General features: G+C 39.3%; 2 protein-coding genes across 2 annotated transcripts; one reads left to right on the plus strand and one right to left on the minus strand.

Moving 5' to 3' along the window:
• Positions 1-117: 117 nt before the first annotated feature.
• Positions 118-3,606, plus strand: scnm1 (sodium channel modifier 1). Its single transcript, XM_033981177.2, has 8 exons — positions 118-257; positions 419-489; positions 565-653; positions 1,536-1,630; positions 2,368-2,468; positions 2,553-2,680; positions 3,239-3,314; positions 3,419-3,606. The coding sequence occupies exons 1-8, from the start codon at positions 207-209 to the stop codon at positions 3,513-3,515; spliced, it is 708 nt and encodes a 235-aa protein (XP_033837068.1). The 5' UTR covers positions 118-206; the 3' UTR covers positions 3,516-3,606.
• A 3,456-nt stretch (positions 3,607-7,062) lies between these two features.
• Positions 7,063-26,693, minus strand: tmod4 (tropomodulin 4 (muscle)). Its single transcript, XM_033981348.2, has 10 exons — positions 26,522-26,693; positions 18,242-18,411; positions 17,618-17,774; positions 16,525-16,644; positions 10,856-10,948; positions 10,649-10,779; positions 9,643-9,750; positions 8,634-8,777; positions 8,404-8,548; positions 7,063-7,299 (listed from the first exon to the last, which is right to left on the minus strand). The coding sequence occupies exons 2-10, from the start codon at positions 18,341-18,343 to the stop codon at positions 7,277-7,279; spliced, it is 1,023 nt and encodes a 340-aa protein (XP_033837239.1). The 5' UTR covers positions 18,344-18,411; positions 26,522-26,693; the 3' UTR covers positions 7,063-7,276.
• Positions 26,694-27,128: the final 435 nt, after the last annotated feature.

The following is a 27,128-nucleotide window of genomic DNA, read 5'->3' on the forward strand; positions in this document are numbered from 1 at the left end:
GTTACAACACTGGATTGTAATTTATTAAGTTATTTTTTATAATAATTTTGTTTGAGTAAAAAAAAAGTACTGTAACGCCGATTTTTTTATTGCTTTGAACACACCGTAACGAACCCGGAAGTAACGACCAAAACCAAAACAAATGCTCTCCGTTATCTTTTAGCCACACTTCTTAATCGTTTTGTTCTGAAATAAATAATAATACCATGTCTTTTAAGCGGGAAGGTGATGACAGGAGCCAGCTAAATGTTCTAAAGGTACATTTTCTGAAACAATACTTTTTAGTTGGTTCGTATTTGCTTTTATTGGTAGCTACAATGCTAAATAGCGTTAGCATCTAAGCACCCCTGACTGGTCTACTGTATGGTACACAACATCAGATTCAGATCATTTTCTGTGTTTTGCTAACGTATTGTAGAAACGACGTGTTGCAGACTTATTGTCCAACTATATTCCGGAAGATGAAGCGACTATAATGAGTAATGGAAGGTAAAATGCATTTCAATTGAGTTAATGATTGACAATATAGCTACTTATTTAACGCTGCCTACATGTATATTTCAGATACACGTGTCTAGTGTGTTCCTATGGGCCAGTGTTTGATACTGTTGACATGCTGACAGTGCACCGGAATGGGAAAAGACATTTGGAGGGTAAGATGGGCTATCTGTTTAATCCTTTTGTCTTGGTAAGGGATAATCGCGTAATCGCAAATAATCAGTTACTGGCATAATAGTCAACTAATTCACTAATCAGATAATCGATCATCGTTTCCTGGTCTATACTCAGACCCCCCTCGTCATTGTCATTATATAAGGAATTTTGAAGTTAGTTGGTTAGTTGGATTAAGTTAGTTATAAGGCAAGAGTGTGTCATTAAGGTTAGATAGTAGCGCTACAACGATTAATCGATTTATCTTGTAGCCTTAGGTCATTGTGTTTCAACCTGTGTTTTGTTAAAAATGTATTTAAAAAGTAAAAATCTATAATAGCAATAATAATTTAGTCAATTAATTGAAAAACATAATTGCAGGCTATTTGATTACTCAAATAATCATTAGTTGCAGCCCTATTAGAGAGTTAGCATTATTACCATAGTATTCCTTCTATGTATTTAATCAAAATTGTGCTACAATTCATCTTTTGATGAAACATTACCTAACCTGTTTTTAATTGCAATAGTTAAAACTGAAAATTACGTTAATTATTTACCAGCAGTACACTGGAAGAACTGCAGAAAGTACACAGGGTTGGGCTCAAACCTGGGCATTAAAGAATAAGAGGTGGCACCTGTACTTCTCATTCTTTTTTCCCATAGCCTTTAAAAAAAAGTTTTGACCAAATTAGGTATAAGGTAACAAATTACCTAAATCAAAAAAACTTAAATACTTGTTTTTTTGCGTTACAATATTAAACATTTTGCTTACAATTTATGTGAAAAACAACTCCACTGTGGAGGGTCAAAGCAAAAGAAACTTTGTTATCTTTTATTTATTTTATTATCTTTCATTTATTTAATTGTATTGATTTTTACAGGTCTCAAGAGATTTTACAGGAAGAAAGCACAACTGAGAAATGAGATTGTCAAAAGAAAACATGAGAGCTACATCCAGTCTGAAGAAAATTCACAGGTTTGTTTGACCTGTTGTATTTTTGTGTAATTTGTGCATTGTTTCCCCACACAGTTTAGATGTCCAAAGTGTCATCTGTTGGTATAATTGTTTTCTTCTATGAGTTTCTTTAGCAAAGACAAAGGCATGTGACACTGTTCTGCCTCATGATCATGGCAAAGACAAAAATGAAACTCCATTTGGAGACGATTATCTCTTAGGGACGGTCTAAAATGTTTTTTTGAGCTGATGTTAATATATTGTATTTGTTTCGTTGCAGTGGCAGATATCAATAATATTATTTTCAAATTCACAGCCAAGCCAACACTTATGTTAAGTTATAGTGAAGTTAAACTAATAATTTACTGAATGATTACTATCATTTACTTACTTTTATTTTACTAAAATTATTTGTTAACATACAGCCATATTTGTATCCTAATTGCTCTTCTACTTAAAGTTTTACACATTAATCTCTTAAAAAAGACAAATCTGATGCATAGAGGTGGACAATCTGGGAATGGCACATGGACACACAGAGACTAGGGCAGCTTAGAAAAAATACTGATGGCAAATATTGGCTAAATTTTTTAAATCTGACTGATACCGATGGCTGTGAAAAATTTATCACCAATATTGGAACCAATATACCACTCATCCCTATTGTTTATGTTCATCTGAATTATGCATACTGTCAGTAATGGCACTGGCATTTTATAAACTTCAGAATACGATAACTACATGTATGTATATTTTAGGAAGCATCCAGTTCCGCACCTTTACTGGCTCAGACAAGAAAGCTCACTCATCACGCCTTACTGAGGACTGTCCCTTACAACAGCTGCCATAGAAAAACAAGGTAGGTTTGGAAATTTGAAAAAAAAAAAAAAAAAAAAAAAAATCAAGGTTAAAATTTCAACTTTATATTTTATTTTATTTGCAGCACAAAATCAGAAAAACAACCTGCAAGTAGCACATCAGATTTCAGTCACAGCTCCAGAATAAGTGAAGTTAAACTTCCAACAATGAGTACTATCACAACAAAAACTGATACGACGGGCTGCACTAAAGGTACACTTATTTCCACATATTTATAAGTATTTGTAAGCTATATACAACTTTTTGTTTTTCTACTTTCTTACTCAGCGTTATAGATTAGACAGCACTTAAAGATGTACTTTGTAACTTTTCTGGTGGAGGTTTGTCTTTAAGAGATGCAATTGCTTTACTTGGAATTTTCATGGTAGGTATTAAATGTTTCTATCAACAAGGAGACAAACAGGTGACACCACTAGCCCAACTTACAGGCCTCTAGCCCAGGTTACAGATCAGTGGAGTGGCGAGCCCACTTTCAGTAAGAATACATTTTTTCAAGATATATTTTAGCAACAAAGCACAAACTTATAATAAAATTAACTCTAGATAAGTTTAAAGTCATACTGAAGAACATTCCAGGCAAAAATAACATCCACATGAAAAAATGCAGGTGGTATAAGTTACACAGTGCACCTTTAATGGCTTGGGTTAGAAAGGAAAAAAACTCAAAGATATGTGCAGCTGAATTGAAAAGATTATAGATCATCTTTGGATCTAATTTCTTTTTGCTTTGTTTTGGTTTTTCTGATGTAGAATTACACCTGGAAGAGTCTCCTCCTATGTCAGAGCAGAGGAAAAAAGAATTGGAGCACTACCTCAAGTTGAAAAGGTAAGACGGTGTATTTTTTCTAACCAAATCACACATTTTTTGTTAGTGTTTTTAATTTTTTTATTTAAACAAATCATTTCTAAAAAATAACTTTGTGTCCACAGTGCCGGCTGGATCCAGGACAGGAGCGGACAGTGGCTCAAAGATGACAATGTGGAGTTTGATTCAGATGAAGAGGAGCCTCCATCTTTGCCCACATAGGGTTATTGACCTTAAGACCTCAGACTGTGTTTATGTTTTTACAAGGACTACTAGATATGTTATTTACAACCAATGCTGCTTTTTTTTTTATAAAACTTGCATATTCATTAAAGTACTGGATTTATTTTAGATGAATTCTATTTTTTACCTGTTTAGATCATTTGTACATTCCTGCGCGGGGGGTTTCCTGGAGCCACTCTGGTTTTCCCCATCAATAGGTGAAATCCTCCAGCTAAAATAATCCTGACCAAGCCTAGCTCAAGATCTGGGGGTAGGTTCCCAAGCACTCTACAACATTGGTTCACTGCTTCCAACAGGTTGCCTCAGCGGCATTGGTTGAAGGATGGGTCAAATGCGGAGAACGATATTCCCTCGGGGGATTAATAAAATATACTTAAATATTACTTAAATACTTAATCTTAGAGTAGGCTGGGAGAGTAGCCAAAAAATATTTAAGTATTAATCCTCAAGTGCAATGAAAAAAGTATGGCGTGTGCGGAAACCCAAAGAGTTCAAAGTCCAATGACGCCCTATCCATTTGTTTAGTTGAGTTCAGTTGCATCCCTGTGTCATGTGGACAAAGCCTGGCTAAGCTGCAGCCTTACGCAGCAGCAGTGCAGTCTTTTTGGTGCTAATCTAACCAGAGTCCTGTCGTGAGCACCAGTCTGGGCCCCTGACTGCACAGTTGGTATAAATTGGTTGAGATGGTTGGATTTAGTGAGGGAAGCTGACTTGAATTCTGTTGACTTAGGCGAGATGTGATGAAAGAGGCTCACAGTAACATTTAGTTCTAAGAGGCTGATGATAATGTTAAATAGCATGGCAGCTGCATTGACATTCTAAAACTAAAACAGATAGAGCTAATGCAGGGTTGCAACAATGAGCACGCCATGATATTACTTTGGTTATTTATGCTGCATCACCTAAACCGCATCTTGAGTTCACTGTGAAAGGAACAATTATGTTTGTGAATTATCTCGCAAAAGAAAATTTAAATTTAATTCAAAAGGACAAAAGTTTTTTCACTCTTAAAAGATGATCTTTTGTGATAGAACCTACCTGAACGACTGATGTATTATACAGGCTTGTGTTTAACCCATTGCACTTATTGCAATCTAGGAGCAGAACGGTTTCCTCACTTACTTTATACATTCTGAGCATCCTAATTATTTACCACAATGAGTTTATAAGTGCTTTTCACAACTTTCAGAGATCAGTGAAAAGTTTAAAAAACAAGTAGTATGCTAATTGTCACTTCCTAATTATCAGACAAAATGCTTTTAATTAGATCCAGACAAAACACAACTGACTTATTTTGACCTCAAGAGCTGCTTATACAATATATCTGTATGGGGGCAAACCAATTTTGCTCAAATACATACACAAAATGAGTTCAGGCCCTTTAACCTTTAACTTCAACAATAAATCAAATGTAACTTTCATGTTACACATTTGAGTCTTAAAAGTTAACCACATCAACTGCACTTCATTCGTATGTTCTAAATGAGCATGACTGCATTAGCTACAGAAATAGTGACGTGGTGTGGAGGAAGCTCAGTAATGCTGTGAGAATCCTCCGAGGTTAGCAGCTGTTTCTGTTCGTAAATCTGGGCCAGTCAACATGGCCACTCCCTTCTCCAGTCGCCTACCACCAAGCCCTATGTTTGGCCCACGGTAACCCAAACCCTAGAGCGCAGGCTGGGGTTTCACACAGAGGGTCCGAGGGGTAAAAATAGACCAGGTGCTTGGGGGAAGTCACAGGATCAAGGGAGACTTTGGGGGATTAAGATTCTGAATAGGGAGTTCTTACTAGAATATTATCACTTAGTTTCAACAGTCATCGTATTAGCATGTGATGGAGATGGAGATCACTGAACTTCATACACCAATTTGAACTCTTTATGTGACTGTTTGACTTTCTATTGGTAGTTGGGAGTTATTTTGATAGTTTAGATCTTGCTTAGCTCAAGAAAGTCACAGAGTATGTCAAATATGATCAAATCTCTAGCATGGAAGTGTACAAAGATTTTTTTCCATGGATGGCTGCATATTGAAACATGATCGGTTCAGTCGTCAGTACAGAGTCATTCACACTGGTGCATTCAGAACAGCTTTGACAGATCCACCGTACCTTTAATAAAGTTTGGAGCTATTCACTACTCTGACACACCTTTGAGTTACCATGAAAAGAGCTATATAAAACTTATGTATTATTATTTTTAACATTCATTGTAGGTCTGCATAACTGTATGATTTGATGTTTTTTTGAGGCTTTAGTAGCAAAAATACTTATATTTGTGGGAAAAAAAATCACCTAGTGTTCAGATACCCCTGCTCAAACTTTATCTAATGCGTTTAAATACATTTTGTAAAAGCTGATCAGGCACTGTTTGAAAGTAGTTTTTGCATTTCAGAATTGAGAGCAACACATGGCCCATGATGGGGGTTTTTTTGGACAAATTAACAGTAAGATAAAAATACATACCTTTATTCTTTGGGTAGACTTCATCGTTTCACAAAAGATGCTCGGTGGTCCAGTGGCTGATGTGAATGTCAAAAACAATCTTACAAAATTATTAAATTACTAAAAATAAGCCCAACAAAAATTAGTAGCATTGATTTAAAGTTGTATCATTGGTCTAAAAAACTGTTTACATAACCAGATGAAGCGCTTGTGTAATTTCCTGGATCAAAATCACTTGAAAATGGCTGGCATGATGTTTGTTTTTATCCCTTTAATAGTGTAAGCTCGCAAACACGTGCCTGGCATGACTAGATATTTTGGATCGGTGCTATTGTTTTAAATTCCACGGTAATAACTGTACATACCACAGCTTCTTAACTATTAGGACTATGTTTAGTACCAATTATCTGTTTCAACAACCTTTTCAAAGGCACACTTATGTCCACATGGCTGACACAGATTACTCAGATTAAACCGTGCAAACATGTACATTTATAGCAGAATATATAGTGTTTATTAATTCAATTATTTACAGAATGTTTCTTTCCCACAAATAGCACCACGTTGAACATTTGGCATGGATGAGGGCGTTCTGACTGGGATGATGCTCATACACTACCAGTTTTCACACAATTTTTCATTCCCTGTTTTCTTTTTTTAATACATTTTCATTTATATTCTCACTGAAGACACCAAATCTATGAATAATACAAATGGAATGTAGTAAACAAAAAAGTGTGGAATAACTTACTTTGAGGAATCTGAATCTAAAATATTAAACATTTCTCACCTACTCAGGGACTACAGATGGAAACTAGCTTCGGCTATAATCTGGTGCAAACCATCTTTAATGTTTTTGCACATTGTCTCTATGAAATAAACTAATAAACTAAACTAAACATATCTAGAGTTCTTTAACCTTTTTTATTTGCTACATAATTCCATACATCATGCTTCATATTCTGGATGTCTTCAGTGTGTATCTACAATGTAAAAAGCAGTAAACATAAAAACAATGAATGAGATATTGTGTCCAAACTTTTGACGGGTAGTGTACACAGACTAAAGCACAAAGAAGACAGCTCACGGTTGACCCACACACGTCTTTATGGAGAAGGGCAGTCTACAGCACATGAAATGAAATGGCAGAACAAGATGGAGGTGTAGACCATGCACTCAAAGCCCCAGATCCTTCCGAGGGGGCACAGGGAGGAAGACAGGGCGTTAAGGGTATGTAGGCTGATGGTACGATTTGGCTCCACAAAGGCAGACTGGTGACGCCGTATTCCAAACAGTCTCATCTTAGTCTCTGCTGGCGAACTGAAGAGGAGAGAAATACACTTATAAATACGACTAGGCAATATGGTGATATGGGACAATCTGCTATTTTGGTGAAAAGTTACAAATTCTCTCTTTAAAAGTGCACTATGTACCTTTTCTGTCTCCATGGAGATGTTATCCCTTTCCCTGGTGTTAAATACATCTATCTTGCTATTCAATTACAGGTGTTTTGAAAAATACATTCCTCCTGTGAGGGTGGGTCACCACTGATCTGACCTGTTACTTGGCCTGGTAGAGCCTATTGCTTCTCTTCATGGACATAACCCAAGTTTAACACCATACTGTGGAACATTCCAGGCAATGCAATCACATCTCCATGGACCCAAGCTGGCTGCAGACTATCCAACAGCAAAGTTGCAAAGTGCACCTTTAATCAAGCTGTCTTCTCAAAAACATACTTTTCCCCACCCACTCCTCCTATTGGTCAGCCTGTCAGCTTTGTCAACACATCAGGGTATGTAGGCTGATGGTAATGTTAACAACAACTAGCATGCTAACTGGCAAGTCCTAAGTATCAGACAATAACATGCTTTATAATTGGATAAAGAGAAGCTGACTTATTTTGACCTCAAGAGCTGTTTGTACAATATATCTGTACTGGGTCCAATTTTGCTCAGATACATGTGTACATTGCAGTGCGGTGCCCAGCGAGAGCTGACTGTAACCTGCATCACAACAAAGTGAGGCAAAGTTGCAGGCACCTCCGATGGAAAGATGTAGATCACAGATTAGCAGACTGCCAAATCCTACGAGTATAACCGATTAAGGAGATAAAATTGGAGTATACCAGTGGTGGTGAAAATGGGGGCTGATTGACAATATGGCATCTTGAAAATAAGCAGTTAGATTGTTCAAATATGCACTAATCACTCCAAATGCTCTGAAAAAATCAATTTTGCATAATAGCTCTGCTTTAACTTAAATTGACCATGAACTACCCCATAGTTGACTCTGCTGTGACTTTATCGTAGATGATAATAATGAACTGAGCACACACTACTGTGTACCACATTACAGCTACTACTATTTTGCAGTATACATATAACAGTGTACTGCAAAATAAAAACCTTCTGCAGTACTTACTCATGTCGTTGTTGCGCGTGATGGCCATGGCTGCTCTGGCACGAGGACCCTGCTGGTTAAAGTGATATCCAAACTTCAGGATACTGGAGTTATTCTCCAACATGGTGGCGATCTCCATCTCCACCGAGTCTCCCAGTCGCTGCCTCTGCACCACAAACATTCAAATATGTTTTAATAGAGCATTTGTTCTTACTTTCCCAAACTCTTCTGTTCTGAAGGATTGTTCTGACCTGGTTGTCGATCTTGAGCTCCACCAGTGTGGCGTTGCTGGCCATGGCTTTGATAACAGCCATCATACCGTCGCTAGTGATAAAGTTTGATTCAATATTAAGACTCTGCAAGCTTGTGTTCTCCTGCAGCATCTCAGCACATGCCTACACAAAATACACATGTATACTATTACTATACACGCTACACTTATACTCTGTCAATAATGCATTCGATTTATATAGATACTTTGCAGCTGATGTCATGAATACTCTCTGGGGGGGGTGATGCTAACTGTAGGCGCTGTACATTGTGTCATCAAGGTAAACATTGAACATGAACATTCTGCCATACGCATGTAGAACACAACCAGCATGGTGTCACTGCCAAATATCAATAGTTCATTTCAAGATGCCCAAAGAGCTTCACAGTGCATTATCCATTCACTCCATACTCAGAGACGGTAAGCTACTATTGTAGCCACAGCTGCCTTGGGCCAGACCGATGAAAGCGAGACTGCTAATCTGCACCATCGGCCCCTCCAATCACCATCAATCACTCACATACATACTACATTCATACTAGGCAATGTGTCTTGCCTAAGGACATAACAACAGAACGTTTTTCTTGTTTTCTCCTTTGTGCATCGTAAATCCATACTGAAAACATCAATATAAAAAAATCAAGATGTATAGAATTATGTACCAAAGAAAAAAAAGGTTAAATAACTCACTTCAGATTCGTTAATGTAGTCACCCTTTGCTTTGTTGACAGTGCTGCAAACCCTTGGCCTTCTCTCAGTGAAGTTCATAATGAAGTTTACTGAAATGGTTTTCACTTCACAGATGTGCCATGTCAGGGGTCATAAGTGAAAGGCCAAGAGTGTGTAAAGCAGTGATCAAACCAAAGAGTGGATATGTTGAAGAATCTATAATAGTTATTCTACCCTTTTTTGTTTTGCATTTGTGTCTAAACTTTTGACTGGTAGTATGTATATATAGGAGATGTATATGGCAAGAGCAGAATGCTTACGTAGGCCACAGGGTCGTTGCTGCGGGTCGCGGCGATGCTCAAAGACTCTACATGTGAGTTTTCCTTCATTGCCTCAAAGATCTCCTTTAGTGTGGGGATGGGAATGTCCTACAGAAAACAAAGCATCAAGTCAAACTCAAAAAGGTGTTTGACCACTAGGTGTTGTACTACATACACAGTAAGCGTCACTCATTCTCACACAAGAAAAGTAAAAGCAGAAATGTTAATGCTTCTTGGTCTACGGGAATTTTTATTACAACCCCATAAAGTTATCATCAAAATCCAACTAGGAAGATAGTATTATAGTTCCTGTCTAGTTCCTGTCACGTGTATCTGTCAACCAGTCACATCTATTATCTTTTCTTCTTGACCAATCACCTCATCTATCTATTCATATAAATGCACTCTCCCTCCCCTGATACTTTCTGCTGATTCTGGTACCTTCCACAACCCTCTTTCCCCTCTCTCCTCTGAAGCAGCTAGAGAAACCACTCTTACGCTTCACCATGATCAAGCCTGAAGAAAGTTATTGTCCCTAACAAATCCATCATTCTCTCCTTTCATTCCATCACTGATCTTTTAAAGGTGCACTGTGTAACTTCTCTGGTGGATCATCAATGCAGATTACTGTGCTTAGAATGTTCTACAGCATTGCACTAAACATATCTCTCTCCATGGAGACAAGAAGGTGAAGCCACTACACCAAGTTAAAAGTCACATCTGTGGAGAGGTGATCCCAGTGACAGTAAGAATGCATTTTAAAGCTATTCCTGTACGATTATATAAGATAACCAAGATATACATGTTTAATATCATACTGTGGAGCATAACATCTCCATGGAGATGTGCAATTCAGAGCCCCCACCAGAAAACTGCACATTTAACCTGCCAGAATCCAATCACTAACTGTATACCTTTTATGAAGTCTGCATTATTCTTTCTTCATTGTCATTGTCAAAGTGAAATCTTGGCTGTCGTAATAACTGTGTCTTAGTGTGTTTCGGACCTTGATGTTGTTGAGGTTGACCTCCGTCAGGCTGCTGTCATTGCTGAGGATCCTCTCCAGCGTCTCCTCCACGTTGGTGGTGTTGGGCGGCTCGTCAGGGAAGATCTTGAATGGGTCTCCTTTTACCACACCTGCAGAACACGACACGTCTCAGCAATATCCAAAGACAATATTTGTATGTCAAGTCTGAATTGAAGGAGCACATACTGTTGATGCCCTCTGTGTTGGCGATGGTGCCCGTGGTGCCCAGAGCGTCATAGTACTGCTTGTTACTCATCAGTGTGTACATTCCCAGGATGGCTGCAAGATGATAAGATAACACATTTTATTCTATTATATCAAAACAATATGATACCAGGATGTTCATGTTAGCACATATAATATTAAAACTATGATTTATATTGGACTTTACAACCTGGCAAACTGCTCAAAGGGGTACAGACGGCTTATTCAGTCACTCACACTTAATGGCGTGCTGCATATTGAGAGAGATGTGGCAGCTAATCTATCTGTCATCACTGGCGACACTAATCGGCGCTAACTCACACACTCACACAAACACACACACTGGGTTTTCACCTTTTTGAGGACATCACATTGACTTAAATTTTCTGTAGACTTATCCTAATTATTTGCCTTAACCTAAACACCATAGTTAAACATTGTATATTATTGATCTAAGGCTTTACAACATAGTTACCTGTTTTTTGTCCCCATAAGGGAGCCGCCACATCCACATAGCAGTATGAATGCAGCAGTATTACGAAGAGAAAACAGACCCAATCAAGATCATAAAAGAATTGTATCATGTAAAGTTACTATCAGCAAAATGCATGACCTGAACAGCTTCCTTGGGTGAACATAATCAACAATACTTTGAATAGTCAGCAGAGGGTGACCTTTACATGGTGAGTTAAAGTTTTCAAATGGAAGTCTGTTCAACCAGATAAGGCTTAAATGACAAGCTGACAGTCTAATCACACTTTACAGACCTTATAGAACAGGGGTGTCAAACTTATTTTCACAAAAGGGCACATCAGCAAAATGGTTGCTCTCAAAGGGCCAGATGTAACTAACTGTAAGATAAATGTCACTAAATGTGACCAAATTTAATGTAAAATAAATGTAACTACTTTTTAATCTTGTTAATTAACCGTTTTTATATTTATTACTATTCAAGTTACATATATTGCATATGGATTTGCATAGATATGAAAAAATGGCTGTTTAACTGTGTATCTAATGATAAACTGACATTTTAAGACATAAGTCATACCTTTTAATTTACTTTGCTGCGGGCCACATAAAATGACATGGTGGGCCGCATTTGGCCCACGAGCCTTGACTTTGACACGCATGTTACAGAAGAGGCCAAGTCTTTTTATTTTCTGCCGTCCTAATGATGAAAGTTTGGATACACCATTCCATTCAGTGTTTCATTCTTTATATTTACTAGCTTATTCATATCCCATGTGTCCATTCACGGTTTTGATGCCTTCAGAAAGAATTTATAATGTAAATAATCATGGAAATAAAGAAGAATATAAGTGAAAAAGTGTGTCCAAAGTTTTGATTGGTAGTGTTAGTGTTAAGTTGAATGGAAATAACAGACTTTTGCATACAGATCCAGGCTTGGTGCTTCTGTTATGGTAGATGCCACACTACGGTAAGCTGCCATTCTCAACTTTACTAATCACATTATCCACTCTACTCCAGACAATAGCCTCAATACTGTAGTAACGGCACAGTTTGTCAGCTGAAAATAGCCGAGTGCTAATGCTCAAAATACAGCGTGGAAATAAGCTCTACGTTACCAACTCTGCACCCACAGTTTTCTAGTGCACCTGTTGTGACCTACCACCAGGGGGCAGAGATGCTGGTACTTTTCCTATGGCTGTAAAAGTGTGTCAGCCCATTTGCCCCCCCCCCCCCCCCCCCCCCTTGTGGTGGGGGGGGGGGGGGGGGGGGCAGTGTGGGGGGGAGGGTGAAGGGAGAGTGGGTGATGGGGTGAGGGTCAGTTTGGGATGGGCCCATGAGGAGACAGCTGCCCGTTCCAAGTGCCAGGCAGAAGGGGGACGGAGTACCGCAAAATTACATTCATAATGAAGATGTAACTGAGGAAGACAAGTTTTTATTTATTTATTGAAGTTAAGCCGATAATGATTCATAACTGAAAACTAATTATGAAGTTATGAAGAGGATGAAAAAGAATAATTAGCAGAGGGTAACAGACATGTCAGTTATAAATCCTAACACAAGATCGATAAGTGTAATGCCATACTGGGACATTCCAGATAAAACCGTAACACAATAACATATCCATGGACAGATGGTGGAGGAGAAAATTTACATAGTCCACCTTTAAGCAATAGCCTAATAACCTATTAAACTCCAGGAAACAAGGGCAGGACAACAAACTATGCCTTGTCTATAAACATGTGTTAAAAGCTTAAGATTATTTTTTAAAAGTTTTTTTAATTTTTTTTATTCAAATATGTGATGCCCAAGCTGCTGAACACCTTTGTCCTCAGGGTTGTTGCTCTCCTCAAACAGCCCTGACACACAGCATCTACACTTTTGTACTGATAGTAAAATAATGCAGGCGATCAGATTGTTTTGCATTAGCTGTGTCTGTTGCCGTCTGCTGGACATAGTGGGCAGTGGAGTTTGTTAAAATGGAAGCATGGAAAATGAATATCATTCATTAGTAGCTTGTGACCTGTCTTCTTTGATCATTTCTGGAGCAAGCTTTCATGAGCCAACACTAACTGTGTAAATATAGAACACAAAATGATCACATAAGACAAGTGGATAACCATAAATAATATTGTGTCACTGCATCATTTTTATATTCCACCATAACACAGTCCTCAGTAGCTTTACTTTCACACTGCCATCATGTTGAGAGCTGTAAATAGCCTCTGTGCTAATGCTGTGAATCAAGGATGAAAATGAAGTCTGCATCTTCCCTCACTCTCTCAATCTCTTTATCCCTTCTCCACTCACTCTTTCTCTCTCTCTCTCTCTTTCCCTCTCTCTCCCTGTCTCTCCCTCTCTCTCTCTTTCACTCTCACTCCTCTTTCTCACCTCGACGTCTCTCCCTCTCTTTCTCTCTCTCTGTCTCTGTCTCTCTCTTTCTCTCTCTCTCTCCTCTCTTTCTCCTCTCCGTCTCTCTCTCTCTCTTTCTCTCTGTCTCTCTTTGTACCTCTCTCTCCTGTGAACTTGTGAAACTGCTCTACTGATTGTCAAAAGGCCAAAACAAAAGTGTGACAGAGGCTAACTGCTCTGTGATCCCTCTTCTGGACCTTCTCCAGACCAGAGCACAGCCGCCAGCAGGACCTGTACCCTGGGTGGTCACATGTCAGTATACAACGCTATTATTACACGTATAATTCAATTACAGACATCTTCTGCTACTTGAACTTGAATATACTGTATGTGTGTGTGTATATATACACACACACACATATGTGTGAAAACAGGAATTTTGTAATTGACAGCACTGTACAAATTTGAATCAATCAAAATCTAACTTTGACTAAGCTCATAATGACAGCAAACCTGGGACAACATGGTTAAAATGAAAGTTGTCTTTACTTAATATGTCCCCTTTAAGAATTGTTTACATTTTTATCTTATGTAGAACATGGTACATTATGTTTACATATATCTCTGATGTAAGTGTATTAACCTTGTGAAAATAATAATTTGGTTTAGTAACTCAGCTAAAATAGAAATCCTCCCTCTAAACAAAAGGCGGGAGGTTAAATCCCCACTGCTGACCAACATTAATATGCAGCATATTGTCGGCATTCGCAATAATTAAATGGTTGAGTGAAGTGTCCTTGGGCAAGACACTGATGAATGCACTCGGGTAGGGTGACAGAGGGATGTGTGGTCTCTGAAAGCTAGCCATGTTTCTGTGGTGACAGAATTAGCTTATCAAGTAAATAAATAATGAGTAAGAAGAAAACAAATATTGATATAAACATTGATTTTGCCATGGTGTTCCGCCTGGCTCCACACTAGGGCTCATACAATTTGTATTTTGGAATCCTAGACACCTATAGCAATTTAAAACAAAAAGTAAATCGAAAGAAAGATATATGCAAAACAAAAAGTAAATAAAAACAGAGATTTATGTAAAACAAAAAATGAGAAAAAAAACAACAAAGAATTATAAATAAGGAACTTCAAAAATGTACTATATACACAGGCTTGAGACCATAGAGATGGTATTGTTACACCTGAATGTCCCGCAGTATTGCATTAAACTGAGTGGGTGACAGCCAAGTTAAAGCTCAGATCTGTAAAGAGGCAAGCTTACTCATTTTAATTCATGTTTTTAAGTTTTACTGTGGAACATCCAAGATAAAGTAATAACATCTCCTACCAGACCCCCCACCAGAAAAGTTACAAATTCCACCTAAATTTTTAGTGAAACACTGGACAGGAAATAAGGATAGGAATACAAACTTCCTTGTCTATCTGTGACTTCCTGATGTCTCCGCTCTGCTGGTTTGGACAGATACAGTACCCCTCCTTCCCCTCCTCATCCTCCTCTCCCCCTCCTTCTCCCCCTCCTTCCCCTCCCCTTCCCCTCCTCTTCCCCTCCTCTTCCCCTCCTCTTCCCCTCCTCTCTCCCTCCCTCTGGTCCCGATCCAAGCCTGTTTATTTTGGTGTTGCTGAGCACGGAGAATTGGATCCTTTTGCATGTTTGCCATGGCCTGTTTGGTGTGCTAGGGACCACTTAGCTCTCCCACTCCAGGGAACAACATCAAACTATAGCGCCGGGCTACACAAAGCTTCCGTGTCTGGACTATGTGGGTCAGGGCGCTGGGATCGACCAATGACGTTAGAGCGACAACTGATGGTGGGAAATGTACGCAATGAGGACAAATGGACATCAGGGAGGGGAAGTACTGTTACAGCTCAATCACAGCAATTGGTCCAGTAATGGCACAATAGTTTCCTCAGCATTTTAACAGTAAATAAGTCAAACTTGGGCATGAATCCAATACAAGTCAATAAAAACATTTTGGTGAAGAAAGATCTATATAATCAATGTTTGTATTGATCTCTTTATATTGGTTCAGATGTATGTTTATGTGTGACAGGGCAGTCCATTATTCATTCATTCAGTCCTATGCCACAATCAGTGAACTCCTCTCACAATATGTAATATGTCCTAGGTTCAATTTTCAAGCAGTGCATTTTCCCTCTACTCCTGACAGGTTTCCAAAGCAGCATTAGGGGATGGGTAAAATGAAGACAAAATCTCTTACAAGGAAGTGCGTTCCCACAGGGACACACACTGTACCTTAACCTCCAAGAGTGCTTGAAACAGAAGGCGTGTTAGCAGTTCCACTCACACTCTGGAGTGGGGTGAGTGTGGTATGAATGTGGCTGACCTCAGGCCGAACTATGCAGTCAGCAGTATAGGGAAAAGTGCTTGAAATTGCGTAAAAAAGTCCATTGGATTATGTATATTGTATGAATGTGCGCTGCAGAACTGCCGCTTGACATTTGCTTCACTTGACAGGCGCGCAGGTGAGCCTCGTCTGTCTGTGTGTCCTTCAATAAGCCTCACCAGCACATACAGTCGTCACAGTGTATTTAGCTGCAGGTGAAAGAAAAGACCAAATCGTATAGAGGGAAGCAAGCGTGTGCGCGCATTTTCACGGGGCTCCCTTGAAGCACTTTGTCATAGAAATTAGCTCACGCTGCATGTTTGGGGTGTATGATGCGCGGTACATGTGAACGAGAATCAGTCCAACAGAGAAGTACACAGACCTTAATTTAGTGTCATTTCGACCTTTCACAGACTGCATGTTTGAAAACGAGTGTCTAGCCCAAAGACACAATTGCAATAGTACCTGCAATATCACACATTTCAGCATCTGTGGCATTCTTCAGAGCCTCCTCCAGCTCGGGCTCCAGGACGATCTGCTCGTGCGCAGGGATCTCTTTTTTTGTCTTGGGAATAAAAGCCTTTCCTAAAACCAGATGGACAAACAAAGCAGTCAAAATGAGTTTAAAGGTTTGAACAGCTTAGTTATATATAAAACAAACTTCTACTGTAGATTTTTTGATATTTTGAAATGGTACAATTGTCGCAAACCTGTCTAATAAGGTCTTAAGTCTTTATTTATCAGTTTGGTTAAAAGCTCTCTGTGGATCTTCCTGCTCCAAATGCCACTATGTTCAGGCTTTGGAGGATTTGTAAAAAATCCACTTCAGTGTTTCTTATCTTTTCTGTTTGCTCTCACTCATGAGATTTGTCCTGGCTGTGGTTTTCCATTCCCCGGCACAGCACAAGGAAAATCCAAATGTGATGGAACTGGCCCCAAAAGTCAGTGACCTGTAAATTATCCAGACTCAGCTAGTAGGCCTTGAATAAACGCTTTGGAATAACATGCTACTGTTAATGAAGATGAATGCTTGCTTACGGGTAAAAAGTCTTGTCTCTGTCTACTCTGAGTTTTTGAATTGCACAAAAATGTAACATTTTGATTTCTGGCATGGTTTACAAGCTGTCGTTTAAATTAATTTTGACCCCATAGTTGTTAAGTTGTTTTACAAAGGAGATCGCAAATTGTGAGTTCACAGACTCAGGATACAATGACCAGACTGAACCATTTGACCAATCACATGTCAGCACTGATTTGGGTGAAACGTCCAAAGGTGAAATGTCCAAAATAACCAAAACAAACATGGTGACGGATACACATAGACTGCTACATTTTTGCAGAAAAACAGATTTGTCCTTGTGGATAGGTTTGACCATCATTTATCACAAATTGCCAAGAAGGACATTCACATCAGACCCGCAACTGCAAAGATGTGAAATTACTACATGGAAACTTTTTTGTAGCAAAATATGCATTATGTTTCCAGAGCTAACTATACTACCATATTGTTTTAAAATACTCCAATATCCCTCTGAGTGCATAAAGCTCCAGTGTGTACCTTTCTTCTCTCCGGTGAAGGGCACGAGGTCCTCTCGGTCGGGGTGCTCCATAGCGCTCTTCTCCAGGTGCTGCATCAGGGCGTCCCGGTCATACGGCCCCGTCGGGCTCTTCTTGGTCTGGTCACGCTGCCGGAATCCAGCGGGCAGCATGGCATTCTGGGAGAACACAGGGTCAAAGGTCATGTTGATGTAGCACTAAGACACAGGAGCATGGAGAAGTGGATTGTACTGGATGGTGGACTGGGAAATTGTATTTACTGCAGATTTTCCCCTATAGAACCAGCTCTATTAAAATGTGAACAATAATGAGTCTAAAATACTAATGGACAGTAGCACCACCTAAAAGCTGGTGAGTTTGGATGAGCCTTTTTTATTCATACATTATTGTATGCACTAAAAATTATGTTTGACTTAAGATTTGATTGTAAGAATCAATATTTTTACGAGATTTTTAGAAATTCTGCACAGCGCTACTTTATTTGATGTGTTGAACCTTAGCTGATATTGGAGTTAATTTAGTTTTACTTTTATGGGGCAGTTAATAAGTCCCAAGAGTAACTCACTATTCTGATCTGAATGAACAACACACAAAAGAACAGACTGAACCATGTGCTCCGTTTTACCTCGGGGTCCATCTCCTGCAGCTCATACTCCAGTTGATCCAGCTCCTCTGGGCTGAGGCCCTTGAGGATGGCGTCCTCATCGATGTCCCTGGGGTCCGACATGGCTCCGGAAGGTTTGTTCACATGCACACACACTCACTCACACACACGTGCACGCTCCAGGGAGGGCACTGCAAAACAGGAAGCACAGGGGAGACAGAGAGATGTGTCATTCATTCTATAAATAAAACATTATCTTCCATGTAAACAGTAAATATTTAATTTTCTTATTGTTCCTCTGCAAATTAAGTCAAATGAGTCTTTGTTGCAGCAGAAACAACATAAAGAACAAAAGTAGCTCAAGTGTTACATTTAGCAGAAGCTTTTATTCAGCACAAATGAGGCCTATGCAAAGATGGGAGATAATGTGGTTTGTAATATGTGGTTTTGAAGAAATTTGAATATTGAGTTTCACGACTAATAAAATACACAGCTAGAAAATAATAAACTTGCTTTGAAATCTTTAAAATAAGAGATTATTTTATGTTATATCTCTGCATTTCAGGGTTCATTTTACATTGTTATTATTATTATACAATATGTAATAATAATGGTTATAATGCAGTGAATGTATAAAGCAAAGCCCTTTACAATTTATTACTCATTTACTCCACATTTGGTGGTGGTAAACTATTATTGTAGCTACAGCTGCCCTGAGGAAAACTAAGGCTGCGAATCTGCAGCATCAGCCCCTCTGACCACCCCCTACACTCACACACCACATCCATACTAAGCAAAGGACCTAAGGACACAGGAACAACACTTTCCACTAAAAAAAAAAAAAAGTTCAAGCGGCTTCTTCAGTTCTGTCCTTCCCCAGAACTGAACTGCAAAATGTCTTCACTCTAAAACTTTTTTAGAATTGAATTTTTCTTTTGCTATGGATCATACCTGGACAAGTGAGGGATTACAGACAGTTTCCACTGGACTACAGCCACTACTGACCCACTGTGGCACCTGGTATTTCGAGTGATCTCCTATCCAAGTATTACTAGAGACTGCACACTTACTTCACCCCTCGTAAAGACATTTACTGGCACGTGTTAGCACAATAACTTATCTTTCCACAAATACAGTGTTTGCATAACTTACTTTGACAAATACATGACTAACTTCAGGCCTATGGCAGCAGAAGCAGGATCACACTGGGGACTCCACTGTCCTTGTCACTGTTTAAATTTAAATAGGTCTCTTCTCTGAACCTATGGGCGTCCTGACCCGGGCATGGCAATCATTTAACCCTCAACACGAGATACACTTCCAATAATACAACAGCCATACTCAGGAGAGATGATTCTGCAATGCACCGTACGTCAATCAGTCTCTACAGTTTTACTGCGGGCTGCTCCCATGGATCACACAGGCCTCTGTGGTCCCGGGGCCTGTCTGCATGTTTGAGAGCTGAACCCTTTGTATGAAATGCTACATCATTTTTAGATGACATAGTCTACATATATTGCACACTAAAAGATTAAATAATTATCCATGTATTTGAGCAAAATGTGTCTTGCCACTTGAATTAATGTTTGTATAGCGTCTGTGTCGCATGTGTTGTGATATTAATGTGTAGCAACGGAGCCACTGTTTTTATGTGCAAGACAAATTTCAGATCTCTGATCTGACAATAAAGTATTATCTATCTATCTATCTATCTATCTATCTATCTATCTATTGCCCCAGTACAGATATATTATATAAGGAACCTACTATCTACATCTAATTATAAAGCATTTTCCTGTTCAGAATCAGGAAGTGCACAGTCAGCATGCTTGTTGCTTGTTGGAAGAAACTCCGCTCTGGCCTCGGAAAGTTGTGAAAAGCAATTAGTATTATTAGCAATTGTTGGTCGAGCAGCAGACTTTCTTCATTACCATAATCACCAGTCTGAATGCCACATCATGTAGTTTAAACAGATGCTTATGATGAGAATACGCTCAGTAGGCCTATACTTTTGGCTTTTGACAGTGTTTAAACTGTACTTTGCCTTTAAGACAGTAAAAGATAAAGATGGAGAAGCTGTGTCTTTGTAACTCTAAACCTTTCGCTCAGTGCACACAAACTAAGAATAGCCAAAGAGAGTGAGCTGGACACAGGCTACATTTATCATTGACCACAGTGACTATAGAGAAGGTCTGAGTGTAATCTTGAGAAAGCTACAGGTACGCAAGCTAATGAGAGGGGCACAGTCAATGGCCCAGTTCTTATTTAAAGGGGACATGTTATGCACAAGCAACTTTAAAGGTGCTGTACATGATTTTTACAGATTTTTACAGATGATTTTTTCAGAGCAGCCTAATTATTCACCACTATGAGTTTATATGCTTTTCACAACTCTCCGTGGACAGAGAGGAGTTTTGCATCAAAGTAATGCAAACAACAATTAACAACTAGCAAACTGGACTGGATTCTTGAACAATAAAACACTTTATACTTAGATGCAGACAGTACACAGCAGATTTATTTTGACCTTAAAAGCTGCCTGTACAATATATATGTACTGGAGCAAGACAAATTTTGCTCAAATACATCAATCTTACTCATAGTTATATCTTGAAGGATCCATGCATGTTTGAGTAATCCTGTGTTGTACTGCATTCAAGGCTTGAGTGCTCAAAGAATTCCTATTTTCACCTACCCCCCCATCTCCACCCACGCCTGGTACTTATTAGTAATTTTTTTTTTTTAAATAAATAAATAAATAAAAACTCAGACTGTGACCAGTCTCTTGATGTTTGGTTTTCTAAACAAATGTGAACCATCTGCTACACCTGTTTCTGGACGGTGGAAGATCAAACCACCTCATTTCTAGGCAGTGCAGAAAGATTCTGACTGAAAGTAGATACAGAAGGTGTTAATCAAGATGCAAGGAGTTCTTAGATGGCTCAGCTGGTACTGCTGACCATAATTATAGCTCCAGTCCAGATCAGGTGAAGTACACCAGGTACTGCTGTGGTTGCTTACTCCCCTGACCCAAGTAGCATGTATGGACGGGTCAAATACAGAAGACATTATATGTACCAATCTTTACAAAAACATACTGTCTAGTGTGTAATGCCACAATGTTTCACTGCACTTTAAATAACGATGACAAATGTAAATCACTGCTATTGTTTATGCTTTTGGAGTTGCCTTTTTTCTAGTAATGAAATAAATTTGAAATTTGACTATAAAACTCGGGCAGTCTGTTATGGATAAATGAATTGTCCCCACAGGGAAATTTGTCTGCTACTAGGATTACTTTAGCTGGAGGATTTTGCATATTTTTGGGTGGTGAAGGTGGAAACTGGGGTGCCTAAAAGAAACCCATCCAGACAAGGGGAGAAACATACCGACCTTGCACAGAAAGACCTGGGAGTCAAACCCAGAGTCCCCTTGCTGGGAGGTGTGAGTGCTAGCCACAGGTGCCATGATCAGGAGTGGCTACATAATAGTTCTAGGCTAATGGGGGAAACCAGAACCCTCAAGGGAACTCCCAAGACAAAGAGGTCTAGAACAAATCCACACAGAACCTTTGCAGCAGTCAGTCAGCTTCTGACCTCCACTGTGGAGGTGACCAGGGCTCTATCCAAACACTGATCATGTGGGTCTCTGCTAAAAGCCTTTGAGCCGTGGTCATTGTTCTTTTAAATGTGTGTGTGTGTTTGACACTGGAGCTAAGAGTGGGTCTAGTCCTCTGCAGACAGACAATTGGACTGATACACACTTTTAATCAAAATGGCTGGATAAAAAGCACCTATAAAGTCATTTACATGCATTTTATCCAGGCATTTTAAATAGGAAAGTACTACTGCAGTTCCCTATTTTACAGGGGATTTGGACATGTCTTGGCAGTAGGAGGACACAGAAGAAGCAGGAGAACATGCATGCTTAGAAAGACACCAGCTGGTCATGAAACGTTTATATGGTAGAAGCAATTACAAAGAATAGCAACTTTGAATTATGTCTCACGAGGTGATGCTGGTGAGACGAAGGTATAATTAAGTATAAATTGTTGCATGTAACTATCTGTATGTAACTTTATGGAGGTGGCACTTCACCCGTATGATTCAATGGAAATAGTTAAGTTAATTAGTTAAGTTGGAGAATGTTCCAATGTCCGACAGACATTAACAATCCACGTTCTACAACAAACAGCTTTGAATCTGACAATAGGGAACAGGGTATTGTGTTGCAGCCCATGGGCCCAATAGAAGGCCATGGAGGCTGTTAGAAGCTGACAGAACCATGTCAGCACACTGAAACAGCCCGGGCCTATTGTCAGCATGTGTCCCAGCAGCCCCTCAGTGAGCCAAAACAAACGGCAGTGCAGCAGTGTGGGCCTGTCACCTGTCACCTGACCTCACCTCACCTGCCACAGATCCCACAATGTTTGTTTTTCCACACAAACCCCAAGTCTCTGCTGCACCTGGCGCCCCCCTGAAGTTGTGACACAAGGTCAGGCTGCTACAGTTGTAAACAGTCCCGGATATGGACTTTGACGGAGAATAGACTCATGTTAGGAGCAGTCGCGTGTCTTTGTTGAGAACTTTTTGGAACAAATCAGTTAAAACCAAGTTCCGAGGTCTTAATTGTCAGAATATATACTTAAAAATTTTTTTAGAATAGTACCTCATTTTTAAAAAGTTTTAAATAAGAAATGTCAAATTACAACTGCCCTATGAGTTTTTATGTACTACATGACGCAGGTCCTATATGACATTCAGCATCAAAATGAGCCCAGATGTGTAATAAAAACATATATCGACATAAGTTAAACAGTCAGCCCTCTCTAAAGTCCTCTGGGACATTGGAAAGTGACAAAACAGCACAGCTTTTGAGCTTTAGTAAATGTGGCTGTTTATGATATTCCAAAGTAGTGACACCTTGAACCCAGGGCAACACGATATGTGAACATAATTCTGATCCAGTGGTCACTGAGATTATTTTTATGATGAATTAATCAAGTAATAAGTAAACACAACTCAAAGGAACTGTATGTAGCCTGGGCGGTTGCAGTTTTTTAAAAAGTACTACAACCACAACTGAACCTGTGTTGTCAGAGCCTTAAACTGCAGAGAGAGACACATACAAGTTTTTCTTATTCTCAGTGTATGGACAGGCCTCACGTGAAAGCTCCGAACCTCCAGGATTCACTCACTGAGCTGGAGAGGCTGCACTTGTACTGATCACATTTTTATATAGCACTTTTACACCTTCAAGTCACTCAAAGCACTTTACATCATTCACGCACACATTCATACACCAGTGACAATGACATTGGGAGTGAGGTGGGTTTAAATGTGTTGCCCAAGGACAGAACAACAGTAATCATCTGTGGGAACTGGAATCGAGCCATCAACCTGTGGACCATTGAATATGACCACTCAACCAATGATGTTTATGTCAAGCGTGGGATCAGTGAACAAACACTCTACCAACTGAGCTACTGTCGCCCTTTAATGATTGGCTGTAGATGCTGGGGTTTAGTACGAACGATTCAGATCAGAGAGAGTCCTTTTAGCTTTAAACTACTTGGATTTCAGAAATGAACCCAAAAGATTTCTGATTGGATAATAATCTTGAGAAGAAATACACCAAATTACAATCTAAACTTGTCCATCATGCCCTATGTTTTTGCAATTAAGAATAAATCAACATTAACAATAAAAGCTACATTCGATTTGGTAAAACTAAAGTCTGATGGATGGTTCCTTTAAATTAATTATCATTTATATTGTTTTATCTCTTGCAGAGTTTTCTTTCTGACCTTGGCCCCATAGACAACACATAGATCTAAGTAAGTCAAGGACCATTTGAACCGATTCTGTTTCACCAGGACAAAGGTTAAACATCGTAAATTCCATGTAGTGATTTACCATCTGGTCCTGCGCCCAAAACATCTACACATAAAATATTAGTTATGCTACTAGTTTCTGTTTTTGCCTGCTCCGGGAGAGTTTTCCTTCTTAATGAGTGGGAGCGCTGGGATCGGCTCAGAAGACTTGTCACCATCATTGGGGTCAGTCGGCCCACGTCTTACCGCCCAAGTGTAACATTCCACATTAGCTCCCGGCTTAATTTTAGCTTCACAAGTCAGCTACTTCCAGCCGCGCCAATCCTCCACGGCTTGGGTTGCTCCTTCAGATTCTCAAATGTAATGTTCCACTTTATCTTAAGAATGAAGTAAAACGTTGAAATGCTGTTTGTTTTTTCTGTCAAAGTGTTCCACAGCAGGTGTTCACAAGGGTCTTTGAAGGTGAACGTGGAGCAATTAGGCAAGTTTCACGCCAAAACCCATATCACAACACATTTAAAGAAGACATATCGTTCTTCCATCTCCTATATAGTCATAACCTTTGACACACGTCGATCATTATGTCGTATTTTGGACATTTTAAACAGCAATACTGATCTAAAATGACTTAATAAAAGAAACAAGTCTGATGATTTCTGGGCTGGAAAATTGCAAGGTCCAGTGGGAGCTGACGTCGTCGTAAACGTCATCACAACAAAGGGTCATTCTGCTGGATCACGCTCTGCAGATCACATTAGCGAGCAACAGATTTGTTTTTTTGTTTTCATTTGTGGCTACAAAATGGCTACACGAAAGCACTGAATCTATGTGCGTCACCAATTAAGAAGATAAAATTTCAGAACGAAGTAGGTACAGAATGGGAGTGAAAATGGGGGTCGATCAGAGCAATGACCACTTGAATACAGGAGAATAAAGATTACTCAAACATGCATGAATCAATCTGAATACAACTTCGAGAGGGTGAAGGAGAAACAATTGTGACATGGTTAAAAGCCTAAAAAGCCTATTTTGCATAATAGGTCTCCGATTGTGTAGGATTTGACAATGACGCTACTGCTAAAGGCTCGTAACTGCAGTTTTTGAGAATTCAGAGGTCTACTGTATTGCTCTATAGACATTTGCAACAAGTGAACTGATGAAATGTGATATCAAACTATAAGATTGGTTACTCGTTACCTCCTTATTATAATGTAACACAACAGCTGCATGCATATAAAATAACAGCAAATGATCAACTAAGAAACTAAAAGCCGCTGCAGCTGATTTTTACTGTCTTAAAACATGAAAAACTGAATTGTATTAGTTTGCAGAGCTACACATTTTGCTCAAATACATGGATATAAATCAGGTACAGGTCCTTTCAAGTTTTATAGGCATCCAGAATGACTCCAGATTAAACAACACAGAGTTCATTTAAAACTAACGTGAGCTACTTGATGCGAAACAAGCCTGACGATGACATAATAAACTACACTGGCCAAACGGCATGTCAGAAATACATATGGGCAAATAATACGTGGCATTCTAATCTAATTTTGGACATTGTTGGACCATGTTACATTTAAGTGTACAGCAGATTTGCCAGTTACAATAATAGTCCATCCAACTCTAAACACAACAGCCTCATTCAGCAACACCAAAAACAGCCAGTGTAGATCTCTCACATTACACTGACAGATCAAAATGCTTTGTCAAGACCCCAAACACACAAACTGAGAGTGCAACAATAATGCATGAGATCTAATACTGCATAAAAAGTGTTGCTCAAAGTTATTCTTTCATACAACCACATACTACAAAACAACTTCAACTATAGGAAAAATTGTGTAACTTTTGAAGGTGGACGGTACAAAACCTTCTATTATCTATGGAGATGTTGTTTTGTCTGAAATGTTCCATAAAATGTCATAAAACCTAGCGATTGCCATGGAGACAGGCAGGCGACTGTGCCAAGTAGGCTATGTTTTGGCTAATATAAAAAGGCCTGAGATTGTCAAATGAAAGATGCCATACTGTGTGGAACATTCCGAAAGCAATAAGATATGACCCACCTCCAGAAATTTACATACTGCAACTTTAATTTGCACTAAAGTATAACCTAACAAAAACAAAAACTGAAATGACATGATACAACTCAAATGACTCATTCATAGACTTCAGTTTCTTGTTATATGCACCATTTTGACTACTTTTCCCTGTTCAAAACCTGTAATATTTTGTTTTAAATTGTTAATCGCCATGGCAACACTTGTAATTTCTCATTTTACTCTCAACCAATAGGACAAATAACTTTTTAAAACCATTCCACAAGAGCAACAACTACAATAGGACCAACTTAGCACAGCTCGCTCGTGCCAATCCCAAGTGAACAAGCTGCACACGCGGACAGAACCATGCGCAAAGACGCACAGGAGACAAGGGGACACACGGTGGTTGTGGTCACTTACCTTGACACAAACGCAGTGCTGAAGATCCCGGGATAGCGCACTTGTTCTGGCTCCTTTCTCTCGCCCCCTCCCTCCTTCCCTCCTTCCCTCCCTCCCGTGTCCAGACCCTCCCCTCCGCTCCTTACGCTGCTGTCTTTGCTGAGGCGCACATACCGGGCGACCACACTTGGAGACGTCAGCGTTTCAGAGGTTATGGGCTGAGACAGGAGGAGGGACAGGGGTAAGGTAAGAGAGGAGGGGTGGAGGAGAGAGGGGGAGCGACAAATTAGGTTAATTTGTCAGGTGGAGGCGTGTAGTATTAGGTAAACAGTGACATCTAGTGTTGAGAGATGAGAAATACACGAGGCCTATAGGTGAACAGTGACATCTAGTGGTGAGAGATTAAAAATACACTAAGCCTATAGGTGGACACTGACATCTAGTGGCGAAACATTGGAACTACACTTTGCCTATAGATAGACAGTGACATCTAGTGGTGAGACATTAGAAATACAGTGGAAATAGAAAAAGCAATATAACAATTTTTGTACATGCAGGATAAATGACACCTCCAAAAATTATATAGAGTTCTTTTAAAAGTAAAACATTATGAATTAAACTATGTCTA

The sequence above is a fragment of the Periophthalmus magnuspinnatus genome, chromosome 16 (genome assembly GCF_009829125.3).
Source record: "Periophthalmus magnuspinnatus isolate fPerMag1 chromosome 16, fPerMag1.2.pri, whole genome shotgun sequence".
NCBI lineage: Eukaryota > Metazoa > Chordata > Actinopteri > Gobiiformes > Gobiidae > Periophthalmus > Periophthalmus magnuspinnatus.